Genomic DNA, 18,481 nt, shown 5'->3' on the forward strand with positions numbered 1-18,481 from the left:
GATGCACACACTCTGAAGGGATGATGCAAGCAGATATGTTCTCAGTGGTGCCCTGTGACAGGACTGAGACAATGGGCACAAACTAAAACACGTGCAATTCCATGTAAACATCAATGCTGTTTAAATATTAAAATGGTTTTCTTTGTTTGTGTTTGAATTTTTTTTGGTGTTTTGTTTTGTTTTGTTTTACTGTAGGGGTGCTTAACTCTAGTAGGAACAAATTTCCCAGATAGGCTGCAGTGTTTTCCTCCTTGGAGTTACTCAAAACCTAACTAGACATGACCTTAAGCAATCTGCTCTAGCTGACACTGCTCTGACCCTGGGAGTGGCCCAGGTGCTATCCAGAGCTCCATGGCACTCAGTGCTGCTGTGTAATTTTTTTTTATCATTCAGAAAAAAGGAAAGAGTTTTTTCCCATTTGCAATCAATGAAATTACCATTGTGATTGTGTATTGCAATAATAGAGATGTTGAAGTTTTGTCCTGGCAAAACCCAGTCTATTACTTTCAAAATATCTGAAATTCCCTCTGCTGCTTAACATACCAAGTTTTCTCATCTTATGTAAGAACTCCTTCAAACAGAAGTGGAAAAAAGGAAGCTAATTGCACCATAGAAAAAGTGACTGATTTGAAATGGCAGGTGGAGTTTTGCTACCATTTATTTTCCCCAGAGAAAGACTTAGTGTATTTAGGTCTTCAGCAAGAATTAATCTGGGACACAGGTGGATCAATATGAGCAATTACACAGTGGCCACAGAGAGACTGGCACTATGCTACTCTTGGTGATCTGTGGTGAGTCTGACCTTCAGGGACTGTTAATGCTTTTCTGCACAGCTCATTCTGTGAGGTGAAGGAGAAAGCTTAGACTGAGCCTCTGTGCCATATGGGAAGCACAAAAATCCATAAACACAGAACTACATTACCAATGAATACATAGGTATTAGGTCATCCCCATATTTTGTTTTTTGTTTTTTAGATTAAATATTTATCTGCACACAAATTACGGTGTAAAACAAAGAATTATAATTTGAGAAACTTCAAAAGGAGAAGAAAAAAGGCAAAATAAAGCAGCACAGAATTGGGAATAGGAAAGTCCTGCTCCCTCAGTTACTGATTTGTTGGTTAAACTGTGTTTTTTAAAATGATTATTAATATTTTTATTACTTGGTAGTCTTAATAAAGAAGGCAAAAATAGGGACTAAGGACAACATTTTCACTCCTAGACTGCTTTCAAATTATTTCATTTTGACTAAAATTAATGGATATGTAATGGAAATAATGAGCTAGACTAAAAATTTAATATAAGTTTAATTAGGAGAATATTTTAATTATATGAGAAAGCACAAAAAACAGATAAACGAGGACTTATAAGACTTCAACACTTTTGACTCCTTAGGTGTATCTGTTTAAATATCAACTGTAATCACCACTACAAGGCAATCTAGAAAATAAAAGAAATTTTCTTTAAGAAAATGAAGAAAAAGAGATTACAGCTCAGGTAGTAATGGCTCACAAAAATTTATGCAGTTGTAAATCATTATAAAACACCTGATGCCTGAACACAGGAACTTAAAAAAAAATTTAAAAGTGTTTGCTCTGAATTTAATCGTTAACTCTGTTACTACAACTCATGATTTCTATTGATGCAACTGACACTGAATTCTGGTCCATTCTAGAGTACGTGATAACATTTACGTCTACAAAACATCACTTTTGTTGCTTTTTTTTAGTTTGATATGTAAGTTAAAAAATGTTTAATTATGAACAGGCTTCTGGATGGCTTCGTGGTCTGGAAGGGCTGGGTCTTGGTCTTGTTTAGAAGCTGATGCTAAAGTAGTAAGTGATGGTTTGATTCCACTTTAGGAAATATCTGATTGAAATATTTTAGAAACTTCACAAAAATATATTTTGGTCACTGAACTCTTGCCCAAGGGTCTAATTCCTCCTATTTAGGTTCTAAAGCAAAGTTCCAATCAAACTGTTTACTAAAAATAAAAGCAAGAACTTTTTTTTCAGACTTTGGTCCTAATATAATCCACTTTCCTATCAAACCAAAACTACTTATGAACAGAAAGATTCCAAAGTTCTTTACAAATTTTTGTGGATGAAAATATTGTTCAAGTCAATAACCAGAGCATACCTTATCATAGCCTGCCATAAATGAGACACAACCATCTACCAGCCTATGAGAATCAAGTACTGAGACAAGTTGTTAGGAAAGATAGCTATGAATTTTAAATATTGTGAGATGATGAATGAAAATATGCAGCTTAAATATGTTCTATATCCAGACCACTGATATTGGTATTGTGCTCAGCTTTATTTTAATTCCAAAATAGAAGTATAACAACTCCCTTCCTTAAACTGTTAGGTGAAATTGCAGATGAAATTATCTTTGTTTGAATATATTAATGACTCACTGAGATAACAATATATGAAAGAGACTTGAACTCTGTTCAAATGCTGATCATTAAATGTCTTGTACCAGTAAGCTTCACAGACTATGCCTTGATCTTTGGAAGTTCTAGTCTTCTGCATAAAAGATCTCCAATATAATATATTTTATTTAATTTCTTTTTATCAGTTCTAGATCTTTATCTCTGGTTAATAGAATGAATTGTAAACACTTTGGAAACCTTATTAAATAACTATCTTTTTATAGGAATAATTTCATCATATTTTAATATATTTTGAGATTGTAAAACTTGGAACTGTGCTTTCATCAGCAAATGACTGATGTATAATAACTGACATAACTGAATATCCTAATTCTTTTAGATCTATCTCATAGACTTGCCACTCATTTGGAACTCAATTGAAAAACCCTGTTACAATATGCATACTTTTTCCTAAAGAAATCAAATTACCTGGCTGCTCAAAATGATTTCTGGGGATCAAGCCTATCATAGTTATACTATGAATTCGAAGGGCTTGACCTGGATAATTTGTTCGAAGGTGAAAGAGACCGAGAAATGAAGCTAATGAAGGCATTCCACAGTTATGTTCCCAAGTGTATGGCTTTCCAATGAATCTGAGGTTTTCAGACTGCACTAAATTCCAGGAGCTTAAGCCAAGGTCTGACTGCAGTGAGGACTGTAGCCAGCCATGAGTCCCACAGGAACAATCAGCCTTCTCTTCAGTTATCTATGGAAATGTCACTAGATGTATTTCTGTCAACCAGGTTTTGTTGTATAAAAAATACCTAAGGAGCAACAGAGTTTGGAAGACATGGAATAGATAAGAGCATGTCAACTGTTCAAGTGAAATTTTTTCTTTGCTGTGGAGGGGAAGGTCTCTTTTTTATTGATCTTGCTAAAAGGATCAGATTCCTTTGCTGGGCTCACAGACTTCACAAAACTTAAATACAATGTACACTTGATAGCCACAATTTAGAAGAGAAAAAAAATGTGACAGAAAAGAAGAAAATATATTATGCTGTTCTATTCTTGTCCTTCCTTATTACTTAACCAGAATGTTGCTATTTTTTGCTATTTTTAAAATTGATTATTATTTTGTTTTCTCTAAGGACTTAGTAGTCAATGAGAACTCATCAGATGACAGTACCTAATTAGTTTTTTTTCCCTAGGATTTTTATCAACAGACTATGAAGAAAGCCCATTTTTAAAGTGTACTGATATGTTTACAATGTTAGTTTATTCCTTTTTTAAATGTTTAACAGCGTTCCTTCCTTCTCAGAGCCCCCAAAGCATGGAAACACACATATTATCTTCATTTATTTACACTTCTTTTCACAAATCACAGTAGGCTTCCTCACCTTCTCTTAAAGAGACTCTATTATTTTTGTTTAAAGTATACTGTATAGAGACAGAACTAAATTCCCTTGAAACTGATATTCCTCTCATGCCCACCCCTCTAAAAACAGTAGATGCAGGGAGGCTCATGTAAATAACACATGATAATCCTTGAACAGCTGACTAAAAATTAAGTTGAATGCAACCCTCTTTTTTCAAATATCTGATATAGTTCAACCAGCATTTAATTTTCCATGTTTCATCATTTTTTGTTCCAGCCTCTGTTTAAACAAGCAAGTATCAAAATCTACAAGTACCAAAAAATGAAACTTCAGATCTATTGTCGTAACATTTTAACTTCAGAGTCAGGCTATGTTTGGACAGACATAAAGTACTTACTAAAATGCTTTACTGGTCTTTGATTAAAATGTGATTTACACGTGGTGATCAGAGAAATCATAGTGAGTTTTGTGGAGATGGGAGGAAAAGGTCATGTAGTGAAAAGTATCAACTGTGTAGGTAGAGCATAGAGACATCAGTGTCACAATATTTGATATTTTCAGCTCCTTTGTAATATTGTCATATTGTCAATACAAACGATACAACTCCTGTTAGTAAAATGTTGTATGTTATACTGTTATGCTCTCTCCCCTTCAACAAAAAAAAAATCAATATGGTACAAGAAGTTACCCATTTTTCCTTCTCAGAACAAAACAAATTTCATGAGATGAAAATACAGCACACTTGAACAAAATAGCTTTGGCAGCTAATGAGGACAGATGCACTCTACTGCTTCCCTCAGTGTTGTAAAAATTCAAAAAAAGGGGGGGCTTGATTTAATCTTTCTGATTATACTACACAAGTCATTTTAAATTACTTCATTCACATACCACGTTACCAGAAAGAGGAAAAGATTGCTCTTTGTGCTTAAAGACCATGTGCAGAGTAGCAAAACTATTCCAGTGTACAGATAAGTAATCTTGTAAAGTGCAATTACATCTGGCATTTAACCTGCAGTGCTTAAACTACTTTTACCATACAAAGCTGGACAGAACTTATTTAATCAAGCATAATCTGTTAAACAGATGTACCGCTGAGTACAGAAACTACCAGTATAATTAAATCCTATAATGGAATTATATTTTCCTTCTCTGAATAATTTTAAAGCTATTCTTACATAGACTTCCATTGTGATCAAGCTGTTAATCTGCCTTATTAAAATTATTTCAAATGAATAAGCACATTTTATGTCTTCCTGAATAGTTTGACCTTTATGCTTTTGATACTTTCATACACTAGATTTGAAGTACCTCTACAGAATAATTGAAAGGTTTTTGAAATTAGTAACAGAAAATAGAGACAAAACTCCACAAACAACACCTTTTCATCTCTCTACATCTCTGAACAATGTTAAGATTTTTCATTTCAATATTGTGGAAACTATAAAGTCACTACTGTCAAACAAATCAGCTTGACAAAATAATTATGCCATACCCAGGCTAACGTTCAGCATGTTCTTGTCACTTGCTGCATTTTCATATCATATCACAGAATCCAACACGCAAACACAATTTTAGTTTACTGAACAAACTTCTGACCTCTTATTCTCCCTTAACACTTTGTCGCCTTTCTTCCAGGTGATAGTTGGCTTTGGAGAGGCTTCCGGCTTGCACTCAATGACAACTTCTTGGCCTTTGGTAACAATTATTGTTTTCCTCATTTGATTGAGTGGGAAAGTGGGAGCTGAAGCTGTTAAAAAGAAGTAAGTTAACTCTACAGAGAACAATCAGAGCCTTCTGTTTCATTGTGTTCTAATAGAAGATTAGAAAAATATATTTGGGTTTGGGAATAGAATCTCAGTTTCTCTCTTTGAAGTTATTATGTCAAAGTAAAAATTTTACAAAACATTTGAAATCAGCAGCCAGGATTACATGGTAAATTTATAACTTAATCCAGCTACAGATTAATGAGAAATCTTTCACATGAGCAGATTAAACTACTTGTGAATTCAAACAACTTTAGAAATTAAATAATGCAAATGTTTTAGCTACACTTTTCCCATCTTTTTTTTTTAAACAAGAACTTGTTAGAGGTAAATAGTTCAAAATGAAACAAAGTTTTAATTCCACACCAATCCAAAATATACTCTCTAGAGTTAATGCTTGCAAAGAATATTAGTGTTAGAGAAATTTGATTGTTTTCACTTATATTTGTCTGAATACTGTGAATTTCAATATGAGAACTTCTTAATATAAGACATTTAACCATGTCTTGTTCTTAGTATTTCACTTTTTCAGAATTCCCATTTTACAAACAAAAGCTAAGATAATAAATGCATTAAAAAATGTCATTAATTACTGCAATTTCACACCAAGAAACTACATTAGTTCTCAGGTGTTTGACTGCATTTTCCTTGAACTACCTTTGTAATGTCAAAGGTCTCTACCTCAGCTATCCCTCACCTCAGGTACATCTCAGATACACAGGGACATTACACTTTGTAGCCTCAAATATGTAGGATTTTCCTAGCATTATTTTGGTTAACTCACATACCAGAGATATTTATATGCACAATTTATTCTGTTCTTTTCCCTTTGGTAAGGCAGCAAATTAAACACAGCTGTTTCTTTAATACAGTATTATGGTTAAAATTTAACATGGGTACAATCTTACAAGTGAGAAAATGAAAAACTAATTTTACTGCAGCAATATACAGGGTCTATTTCTGATATTATAGAACATCAAAGAAAGTCTGCAAGTACCTGCCATACTAGGTATACCTGTTTTATAACAGATACAAAAAACAAAGCCAAAGAATGCTGTAACCTGTAGGTTTGCTGACTGAGTCACAAATGACCAAAAAATGTGATGAAAAGAAAGCAATCACTGGCCTTGGTTTTTAACTTTATGGCTATAAAGAAATGATTTTATAACTTATCAGTGAAATTCTAATGTTGGTCAGCTAGGAAATAGCTGAAATGTACTAGAAAGGTTATTTACCAAAAGAGCCAAATGTTAGCTGAAACACAGTATATTTCTGCAATTGTAGCTTCGTTACTCATTTGACTGGGAGTTTAAAGGAATGGTTCTCATGTGCAGGTCTAATCTCTGATAGGGCCATTAAACAACTTTGGTGGACAACTTTCTTCCTGCTACATCATATCCTGATAGAAATGATCTGACAAGTCTGTCTTAATCCTCTGGAAGGGCACTTATCACTATTGTTCCATTGCATGTTGCTACAGTTTGGTTTAAGGAAAATTAGAGTGTTCAAAAGTTCTTCAGTTTTTTCTTCATTAACTGCTTGCTTCAGCTTTTGGATTATGACATTTTTATCATATTTCCAGGTAACACTATGTAGTGTATTTGATTTTCTTTGGAGGATATTCAGCCAAGTATGTAACTGATATTATTCAATTTGTTTTGGTGATTTCATAAGAAGTTTTTTGAAAATAAGATCTTGCATAATTATCTTTGAATAATGGCCAAAGTAGAAATATTAAGTTAATTCTAACAGAGATTAAAATACATTTACTTCCTCTAAATTTCGTCTCCGGCACATATGTTTGAGGGAGTGAAAAATATTTTTCCATTTATTTGAACTGTAATAGCTTTATGAGAGAAATATTCACAAAATTCTATGGAGTCAGTTATGCATGAATGACAATTTTTGGTTAACAGAAGGCCCAATGCTCTCTGGGGCAATAAAGGACTCACCCACACATAAGTAACTAGAATAAAAAGAAACCACTTTTATCTTCTCTGCTGTTTGGACTGGCAGAAGCTGTTTCTTGTCACAACAATCTAAGAAAAGTATGAATTCTCAAAAGGGGAAAAAGGAACAACTTATTCTTTTCCAAATACTCACCTAAAACCTTCAGCTCAGCACTGGCATAAATCGTACCATACTTATTTTCTGCTAAGCACTGATACATTCCAGCATCTGAGACATTCACACTATGGATCATCAGAACACCATTAATCATCTCAATCCTGCTCTGTAATGGAATTTAAAAAACCATTAAAAATTATTCTATAAAAGCAAAAAGGAATTGCAAAATTGCTGTTATTAGTTTAAGGTGAAGCAAGAGAAAACAAGCTTCCTTGGGCTTACCTTTATCTTGTTATACAAGAAATTACAAGAATAAAAAGTCAAAAAATATTTGACAGTAAATATTTTCAGATAAATTCACTATATTCAAAGTTTCCTTTATTCTGTATGTTTGTTTGTTTGCTGTTAGCCTTACATAATTTTTAAAAGCAGCTCACCCTGGGAACTTTAAGGAGGCAAGAAATAATTTGTGGATGTAATGTGTCTGATGATCTTCAAAAACATAGCAAATTTTTTGGTCTCAGTAATGGTGCTATTTTCATAAAAGGAGATCTATGAAAGATTGCTTGCATAAGTAAGAACTAAAGGGTCCAATTACTTTCATCATTAGTACAAATTTCTAATTTGAAAGGCCACCTAGTAGAAAATAATTACCACAACTGGAAGAGAAGGGACATCAATAACAGTTTATGGAAGGGAGTATGTAATGAAGCTATAGTATGAATAATTTGAACTACTTTAAAACAACTCTAAGTTTCATTATAACAGTTGTTGTAAGTTAAAATTGATAAGGCATAAATTGTTTGGGAATGCAGAGGAAACTGTGATAAAAAATTCACTTTGTTGTAAGCCCTCACCCATCTCAAAGTAAAATTCAATTTTAAATTTCAGAGCCTGGAGAAACTAATGGTTTGGAAAATCAGAGAACCAAAAAGTAGAGACATTTAAATTGCTTCAATTTCAGCACTAATAGCTCCATATAAAAAGGCAGAAATGAATAGAGTAGCCTTATTTTCAATTCCTCACAGCTTCAAAAGTAAACTGTTTATATGTTTCTTTTCTGGTTGTTTGCATAATTGGTTGATGTTCCCAGATAGATAGAAGGGACATTTGCTGGAAAGGAAGACATTACATCTTTTATATTCATAAATCCATTTTGTTAGTTCATTTGCAAATATAGACATTTTCTCCCAGAATTAAGCAGCTAGCTTTATTTTAATCTGGGAAAATAGATTAAGTAAATTTACAAAAATTTTCATTACTCCAAAAACTTTGAGACTATAAAATTAAAAGGTATTAGGCAAAAGAACCCACATGGTGTGAGATGATTCTTTGATGATGCAGTGAGAGAAACAGAAAAATGTGAAATAAAAGACAGACCATGCCATCAGTGGTCTTTTTAAAAAAAAAAAAAATTATGTCTAATTCTAAAATATATCAGGTGATTGTAGTAAAACACTTTACATTCTAGGGGTCTTACACAAACCATTTTAATGATCTTCATGATAAATCCTGTTACTTTCAGAGAACAGATTGAGTTGAAAATGTAATGGTCATCACACTTTTTGTGTTAACCAAACAGTAATTTCTGAAGAACCTTTCTATACTTTCTTTAACTGACTTTATCTGAATGAAAAGAGAAGCACCCAACATAGAGGTGACTCCTTGTCTAGTGTACCTGTGGCCAGAGAGGAACTCCATTTTTCAGCCAGCGATAAGTGGGCCTTGGCTTTCCAGTGGCTTTGCATTCCCATCGGAGCTGCTCTCCACTGTCCAGTTGGGTATCATTGAGCTTCTCCACCCAGTGAGGGTAGGCTGCAAGGAAAAATTGCCATGTTAGACTCAAAGATTATAAAGTGGTAAGTCTCTAGGGGATGTCCAAAGACCTAATCAATTAAAAAGCTTAAATTAATGATCTTTACAAGACTTATATTACTCTCAGAAAAAAATACACTAAAAAAAAAAAAAGGCCCAGATCAAAAGAGATGGTAACAAAATTAACAAACTCCAAACTTTAAAGGAAGAGCTGTAATGGTATCAGGTAGTAAGCAGTAACATAACCAACAATAGAAACTTGCCTGATTTAATAAAGTCCAATGGATTAAATTATAGTACTATGTATTATTGGGTTCATTATTCCTGAATTTAAGACAAATGTTTGGTAGTCACAATAGAACATTTAATGATTCACAAGACTTAGGATAGTTGAATTGTGGTAAGGAGGTTAATTGCCATAGGCTGTGTTACATATACTTTACTCAGTTTACAAGGAAATCAGTATTTATTTATCTAGGAGTGATTAGGAACTTAGTAAGGTATTTGCATATATGTTTGTTTAAGTGTCCTAAGTTTAATTCATGTTTCAAGGGAGAAAATGCTTTTAACATATTTAAGCACAAAACCCATGAGATTTCCGTCATCCATCAGGAGCATAAGTTAAACAGTAAATCAATCCTAAAACAGCCTTTTTTTAAAGGCAGACAGTTGATAGCTGTATATATGATTACTAGTACCTAACTTTCATTAAATAATCCATCAAAAAACAAAGAATATGTTTTTCAGAGAAGTAGAACTTTAATGTGGCAGTCAATCAGCTATTTGTAGGATCTTATAATTTGGAAAACATTATATGAACCAGTGAGAAACTGAGAACTGATATACAGAAATAAAAATGTATGCTTAAAAGCCAGCTTTTGGGTTTCATACTGTAGCCATAACACTTTTAATAACACAGAGGGTGATAGATGACAATAATTAACTTAAGGATATCAAATGCTGGTTAGGGATTTTTTTGTTTAGCTTTGTTGTTGTTGTTGTTGTTGTTGCTGCTGTTTTTCCAAATAATAAAGAATAAATAGATAAAAGGCATAGCTAAAAGGATGTAAAATTCTGCATGGTATGAACAGAAGTCCAGATCTGTCATAACAAAGTCTCTGCTTCAAATGACAGATAATTGATAATGTACTTAAACATGTGGAATTGAGTTTAAAAATAAATCTTTGATTCTAGCTGGCATTTGACTGGTCATCAATCAAAGACATGAGAAGATATGAAAAGGCACGACAGGTGCCTAACTGCTTCTAGCTTACATCCTGTGCATGGATGATAAAGAAAGTGAACGAGGTGTCTATCATTCCTAAGCAGGTAATAGTCTACTTCAGAGTCCCAGACCAGACATCTGTCAGAAGCTGGAAACATTAGAAGAAGTATCACACACTTCCTTTTTGATAGAGGAAAACAGAGAGATTGACCCAGCCCCACTCCCAAACCCAAGACAAAAAACTTCTGCTTTCTTATTCCTCTTATTACAGTCAAGGCAATGCATGAAATCCTCTACATGTGCTCTGCTGTGCTGAATTTCTTCTTTCTGAAGTTATAATAAAGGGTCCCACAAAAATCTGCAGAAACAAACAGGTTTTGGGAGTCCCTGTTTATTTGTTCTCTGTTGTCCTAAAAATATAATTTAATTGCATTTTATAGTTGCTGTTCTCATTTTTAGTGCTTCAATATGCAAAGGAAGCATGCTGAGAATGAATTGCTTCCTTTGAAAAAACGACATTAATATGATTCTGGAAGATGAGACAGTTAAATGTATAGCAAAAAATTAATAAAAGACAGCCAGTGGTACCATAAAATCATGCAGTTTCAAAGAGGAACTAAGCTGTTCCTATTTATATTTACTTATTTTCATTATTTGCTTTTCTGTAAATTTTACTATTTGACCCAAAACATATATAGTCTCACATTTCTATGTGGAATTTGAGCTCATCATGAATTTGAGTGTCCTGGAAAGGATATGCACATTTTTACACTGAAACAAAGCTGCCTAAGCATGGCTGCAGACTTGTCCTCTTCAGAACCACTGTTCCCTATCCTTTTTCTGTGGCTGTCTTGCTAAAAAAGTTGTGCCACAGGTTTTCTTCTGAAACTACAAACTTGCAAATCACAGTGGCATGACTGATTGGTCAGAACAACCTTTTTCCATTAGTAGAGGTATTTCTACTCTAAATTTTCTCCTTGTAGCCTAAGTGGCCTTTGGAGTCACGTTTTTCAAGCTGTTGAACTTGCCATCAGTGAAGGCAAGATTCCCACCCCTTTGAGAATAAAGTAATAGGTTGATGTAGCTGAAATAGAGCTAAAAGCATGATTGAGAGAAATACTGTTCATCACTTTTTGGCTTCTATTTGTCTCTATGTACTCCTTACTTTATCACAGAGAATTCCCTCTCTGCTTGTTAGCAAGGGTCACTCCCCATAAAATCTTAACCCTTGTTCTAAAATCTCATCAGTACTTTTAAACTTGAAGAATTTAACTGAATGTACAACCTCTTACTCAATGTAACATTTTTGGGCCTTTTTTTTTTAACATAACCCTGATATATGTGTATGAAAAAAAAAACTTCATTCCATAATCACACTTTATTTTAATTAGAAAATTTGGCCAGATTTCAAAAGTAATAAGTCCTTTTTTTCTTATAAATGAAACACTCTTCTTGGGAAAAAGCAGGTGTCTGCTTGTTTTTTAATCTGTCCAATGAAGAGCTTTGGGTTGAATGTGAGAAGGATTTTGCATTTTAGTGTTCAGTAGTCTTTATGAGTGCTGTGCCAGAGCTCTATACAGTATTTCTGAGATTTTTAAGTCACCATCCAATCCGTGATTTATTTTATGCTGCATTTCTTCACTTGTTTATTCAAGGATATCAGAATGTTTATGTTTTGTAAACATAAATTTGAAATAAATCTGCAAGCTTACAGGCAAATTTTTAAATTGTCTATGCAAAATGAAATTAAGGTGAAGAAAATTTAGATTATTTCTCAAAATTTTAAGCACTTTTTGTCTGAGACAAAATAAACACAAAATTTTACATAGACAAATAATTTAAAATAATGTTCTAAAATGTGAATAAATACAGAGTTTGGGAAGAAAAAAATTTATTTTCCTGTATATGAGATTAATTGGGAAGAGTTAAGCAGAAGAAGCATATTAAGAAAGATAAGTGAGAAAATCAAGAAAGAAAATTTTAAACTAATTTCCTTTTTTTACTACAAAAATCTCTTCTCTTGCCAGTTTTACTGTGTAGGACTAACCTGTAGTGGCAGGGGTGGACTTTTTTCCCCTTCAGTTTTTATAGGGAAGTAATTAAAATAGATTTTAAAATCAGTATGGTCAGTTACACTGCATTACAGAATATTCCTGCTGTCAGATGCGTGTTCCACTCTTGTGTTATGGCGAGCCTTCCCTCCAGCTGCCAGGAAGGCACTGCTATGTGCAGAATGAGGGAACTGATACAGCCAAAAGAAAAACAGCCAAAAATGTGTTTTTATAATCACTTCACATCACCATCCCCTGCTGATCCTGGCAGTAGTGAGTAGGAAACATAGAAAAAAACTCAGAAAGTTAAGAGTGAGAGGGGAGCAGGAATTGGTCATACCAGTGCTTACCATTGGGAAAATGCTGTTAGCAAGAATTTGAGTAGAAACAAAAAGGCTAATGGCAAATCTATCTACTCATGTTTTAGTTTTTGTGTTCTCTTCTATTAATCAATTTGAGCTTGAATAAAATTTCACAGAAACTCACAGGATGAGCAGATCACTTGGGGGAAAATCACACCTCTCAAAATAGGTTGCAATGCATTGTAAAAATTATGTTATTAATGCCTACAGCTGAATTTCCACTAAGTGCTGAGACTACAATAATCTGAAGTTGTCAGCATCTGAAACAGTGCTTTCTGAACAACATCCAAATTGTCAGCTGCATCAGGCAGCCATGGTGTATCTGGATTGCAGCAGCAGGTAAGAAGCGAGAAATCACCAATTTGTGATTAAATGTGACTAGACAGGCAGACTGGCTGTCCTGGGCATTCTCCAAAATGCTCTGTGGTGACCCAGATCAGATGCAACTGACAGGATAAAGAAGATTCAAACAGACAGCGAGCGAGTTCCTACAGAGATATGCAAATTGTGAGACCGCAGTATGACACAGCTGGTCCTACAGACTGCTCAGAAATTTTACAAGAAACCCCTGGTAAAGAAATGACGGCCTACATGTGAATTTCTGAGCCAAAGTAATCATTGCCACCTGGAGGAATAAGATGTCAGTGAAAAGACAGTGAGCTTACAGGTAAATAATTCATGTTGACTGTTGTTATGAACAAAAGGTACAGCAGAAAAGGCCGTTTCAGATAATGCCCCCAAATCCTGCAACACCAGCTGTCAGCAGAGGAAGCTGAGAGTTTGGTGAAGTAACATTTGGCTCAATCTTGTGTAGAAGCCTTCTCACACAAACCCTCTCACACCTCTGGAAAGAGTAGCCAAGGTTTGTAGGCCAGTGAGGCACTGATGCTCTCTCCATGAGCACTGAAGGCTGAGAGTGGCTCTGAGGGGAATATTTTATCTTGGGGCTGAGGAAAGGCACCTGTGGGGGTCTAGTAAAGCCTGTGCTTCTTGTCCTGCCCTATTGGAGATCACTGCTGGTATTGTCCATCTGAGAGCCCCCTGTAACCTGTTCTGACCTTGCTGCCTGCTGATGCAGATAGGTGAAACTTAATGTACTAGTCTCACATATCTGTTAATAGAAGAGTGAGACAGTATGAAGTGATCTCTCTTCCTGAAGTGTTAAAGTTGTACTAAATTATTGCAAAAAACCCCCAATGAGATAAATTTGTGCCTTATCCCTTAAAGGCAGAGACTCTAAAATATAATTTAGACAAAGGTGGAGAATGAAAAATTAATATTTCTATCTACACAGAATACAACAAAACTAACCTTGTAAATGTATTCCATGGATTTGAGTACCTGCTTTCTTTCTGCTCAGAGCAAAAGGCTAATGAGAGATGAAAGTTGTGTGGAACACTATGTCATGTTTGTTGTCATTTTATGCCACAGATTTGCATGGTGCTCTTGAAGAAATAATTTCATTTTATAGCATCTTACTTTCTCTCTTGAAGAGCACATTTTATATTCATTTAACTGTGAAAGAGGGAAGCAGTGATAATTATAACACTTTTATATGCTGCTTTGGCATCTAGTAGTTTCACAGCTCTAAAAAACAGGTAGGAAGTGTATGAGATGTATGGGATACATCTTATAACTCAAATGAAATTTTCTGAATTTCTTATATTTTAAGAAACATTGCAGAGAAATACCAGTTGCTAAATTCCCCTGGCCCTCAGATGCCTGGCAGGAGCTGCTATACTTTCATGGAAGTAATTTTTAGCAAGAATTTGAGAAATATCAGTGGACTATTGTCATAGTAAGAGGCATAGAGTAGGTGCTGGGCTTTTTTTGACTGCTGTTTTCAGCAAAAGTCATAAAAACTTTGCTGCAAGTGCAAGATGGAAAATCTGAAATTAAATGCACAGACTGTCTTAACCATCGCACAATTTTTCCAGCATATACAAAAATTTGAGGAAAAAAACATGCCCTGGTCTCTAGGTGGAGGAGAATCAAAAGCAAGGAAGGAAGCATGATTCAGAGATTGCTGAAACTCACTAAAATCAACTGAGTTGAGATAAAGACATTAGAAAGCCAGAGGAGACAGAAAATTTATTAGGGTCCTGAAAATATTGACATATGTGGAAAATAAACGAAATATACTGTCCTGGTCTAGAGTTATTTGATGAAAATGTGTAACAAAGACAGAGAACTCTTTACAGTTACTAATGGGGAGATGGCATTAGGAGCCATGGGCTGAAATCAGGAAAAGAAAAAGAAAATTGATTAAGAGGAGAAACTTCATAGACATATCCATTAACTTGAGGACCTATCTAAACTGCAACATTTGGAATTCTACTGGCTGGGATCTTTGAAGATAGAAAACAATTCAGTTTGAAAGATCTGTTGCTTAACCTCACACAGAGGACATTTTCTGCTAAGTATTTAAGGTTGTAGGGTTCATGGAAGGATAGAAAGTAGTGTGGCTTAAATTGATTAAAAGTAGTGGGACTCAAGCTTACATGTTATATATGCCAGACTTTAACTTGTAAGTATTTATGGTATGTATTACATAGGTTTTTGTTTCTGGACTCTAGAATGCAGCAAGAGTATAATGTAGAATTCACGGGGTTAGTCAAATATTTTTATTTTCAGGGTTCCTTTTTTATTTTCAATCTGATGCATGACTTAATCATTTATGAATATTCAAATTTTTTTTTCTGCTTCACTTTGTGAGGATCAGAACTTTTGGAAATTGTGCATGCCTAGACTGAAAATTTTCTGGAAGAAACAAATCCTTAAGTTCTCATTCCAGTACAATGAACTTGACAAAGCTCAGCACCCAAGCATGGCACAGGTAAAATGTTAATAAAAGCATGTTAATAATTTTAAAACATTTACAGCATTGTTTTCTGACAGATAATTCATGTTTATGTTGCTTGTCATTGTTATATCCTAACGAAAAGAAATAGACTTTCAAAATTATAGCTCTATGCTTTAATTTAAAAAAAACCCAAAACAAATCCCTTATGAAATTATATTTAAGTAAATTCCTCAAAGAAGTCAACATTATTTATGTTTCAGACCTTAATGCAATATTAAGGAATAATAATATATACCTTAATTCAAAACTATTGTTGTTATAAGGTGCATACTCTATATATCAAGGTCTCTTGTTTCTGCTGAACCTTGTAATGCTACACGTGTGACCAAAGCCTTAAGAGTGGACAAAGCATTTCAGAACAATACTGTGTGCAGTTACACTTACTGTATACTTGTAGCTGTCCTCTGAAGACATTTCTTCCACGAGAGTTTTCAGCCTTACATTCATACATTCCTGAGTCCTCTAGCTGCACATTAGGTATTTCAAGCACAGCTTGGGATTTTCTCAGGCGGGCTTTACTTGGATTATGACCATTAACTTTCCTCCAAGAGATTGTTGGAACAGGGCTGAAATATTTAGTAAAATTAATGTTAACACTCTTCCACTATTGAGAATATAGATTCTGTTATCTGGTAGTTTAAACACTTAATAATCTAAGTAGCAATAAAGCATAATCACAATTGAGGTTCATATAATGGTTGATCTAGTTCACTTTCTGTAGGGAATCCTTAATAAATGGATTGTTACATGGAATGTGTCTCTTTCATCCACAGGGGAGGCTGTTTTTACCAAGATCAAATAAATCACTTGAAATCACTCTCTCTAGAGTTTCTTTAGGACTATATGCTTTACTCCTGAATGCTGCCACTCCATAGGTCAACAAAAATAACTTCAAAACTTGGAGGAACTTAGAAAATTCCAAAACATCCCAATTTTCCTGTAATGAAACTGCAGTTCAGGTCAATCAATAAAAATATCTGTCTAGGTGGGGAATTTCTTTTTTGGGTAAATTTAAGTGACTACAGTTTTGGAGACATTTTTCTTACAATATTATTCAAATTGCAAAACTGGTTGTGTGACAAGACATATTAATGGCACTGCTGTTCCTGTCTCACAGCATTACAATTTGCTTGTGGCAGCAGAAGGGTTTTTCACTGCAACTTGCTGTTCCACAGAGGTCTGTGAGGACCTTGGGTCATTTACATTCATACTTGGGGGAAAAATGCCTTATATAGTGTTTGTACTCATAAAATTTTCTCTTTAGCTCAAAAACTCATCAGCCATTGTGCATCCAATGGGCCTTATGGTACAGACATACATTTTTCAAAATATGTCAGGTATTTAAGATATGTCAATAAAAAATATTTGATTGTGAGCTGAAAACTGGGCTGCTTCAGGTACTCCACAAGAAGCTTGGAGGACACCATAACAAAATGGAACTTTTTGAAAAACATATTTTGTATTTATTTCAACTCTAAGCTTAGATATAAACACAGGGCCTTGTGGCAGTTTAGATGAGGAAAAGCACTTCATAATAGCTCAAATTTATTTAGTTTGAATTCAAAATTGCTATGAATTTCTGTCATGATTTGCTGACTTTCACTTGCTATAAATGTATGGAGTTTCATTAAGAATATCACCTTTCTCGTAATATTTCAGGGTATCCAGTTTCGGGCACAAAAAATAAGCTTGTGAAGCAAATTCTGGTTATTCTTAAAGCAGTTAGAATCACATGTAGTAATGTGAATTACTGCAGTTGTACTCAAACTTGCAGACAAGATGCTCCAAATTCTAGTATTTTATATAGATTAGGAAAATTCCCAAACTTGTACCTGATTATCAGAAGATTTGTCTAATTTTAACTCCTGAGTGCCACAGATCACTGAATTTTATTGAGCCTATTAGCATCATTACCTTACAAAACCAACATATAGTCCAATATGGAATTCATTTTAATATACCAAAAAGAGAAAAGAATTATTTCTCATCAGTTTGCTGCACTGATTAATTAACCTGAAAAAATGAACTTTACTATGAATATGTATGTATTCATCTCTGGCACGTGGTTCCTGCAATATCTTTTTATTATTGCAAAATGATATTTTATCACTGTCCGCCACAGAAGAAATACCTGTATGGAATAGTTTTTGTTTCTCCTTGCTAGACAAAACAGGCTGGTCTCTTTTCTCTCCAGCACTCCAGTTATGTATATATTTTTCTTTTTATAGATGTTTTTGGATCATGTGATAGGTGTGGATCATAAGACCTCTTTTTTATTTTTCGCTCTATCACCATAGGAACTTTGCAGCTTTCTCATTTTGAACCGTAAATTAATTTCTTGATGACTGATTTCAAATTTTGGTGTCTTGTGGGTTTGGTTTGAGGGCTCTTCCACAGATTGTATGGTTCTGGTATTTTTTCTGATGCACTAGTAAAACTTCCTGTCTTAGTCCCACCAGTTATGTTATCCCTTTCACATCCTTAACTACACATTTCATTTGCTATACTTTAATACCTGTATGTATATATCAGACGTTGTACAAATAACAATCTTAGTTTCTTTTTCTCCCTTCTTTAGCTCT

General features: G+C 34.2%; 1 protein-coding gene across 6 annotated transcripts in view; it reads right to left on the minus strand.

Annotated features, from left to right (window-relative positions):
• Nucleotides 1–18,481, minus strand: part of CNTN5 (contactin 5) — a 606,500-nt gene that overhangs the window by 111,739 nt on the left and 476,280 nt on the right. For all 6 annotated transcript variants that reach the window (XM_077173968.1, XM_077173967.1, XM_077173966.1 and 3 more), the window contains 4 exons: nt 16,284–16,465; nt 9,262–9,398; nt 7,620–7,749; nt 5,350–5,500 (listed from right to left, as the gene is read on the minus strand). In XM_077173968.1, coding sequence (XP_077030083.1) covers nt 5,350–5,500; nt 7,620–7,749; nt 9,262–9,398; nt 16,284–16,465 — 600 coding nt within the window. The remainder of the gene's footprint in view (nt 1–5,349; nt 5,501–7,619; nt 7,750–9,261; nt 9,399–16,283; nt 16,466–18,481) is intronic.

Source organism: Agelaius phoeniceus, chromosome 2 (assembly GCF_051311805.1).
Source record: "Agelaius phoeniceus isolate bAgePho1 chromosome 2, bAgePho1.hap1, whole genome shotgun sequence".
Lineage (NCBI taxonomy): Eukaryota > Metazoa > Chordata > Aves > Passeriformes > Icteridae > Agelaius > Agelaius phoeniceus.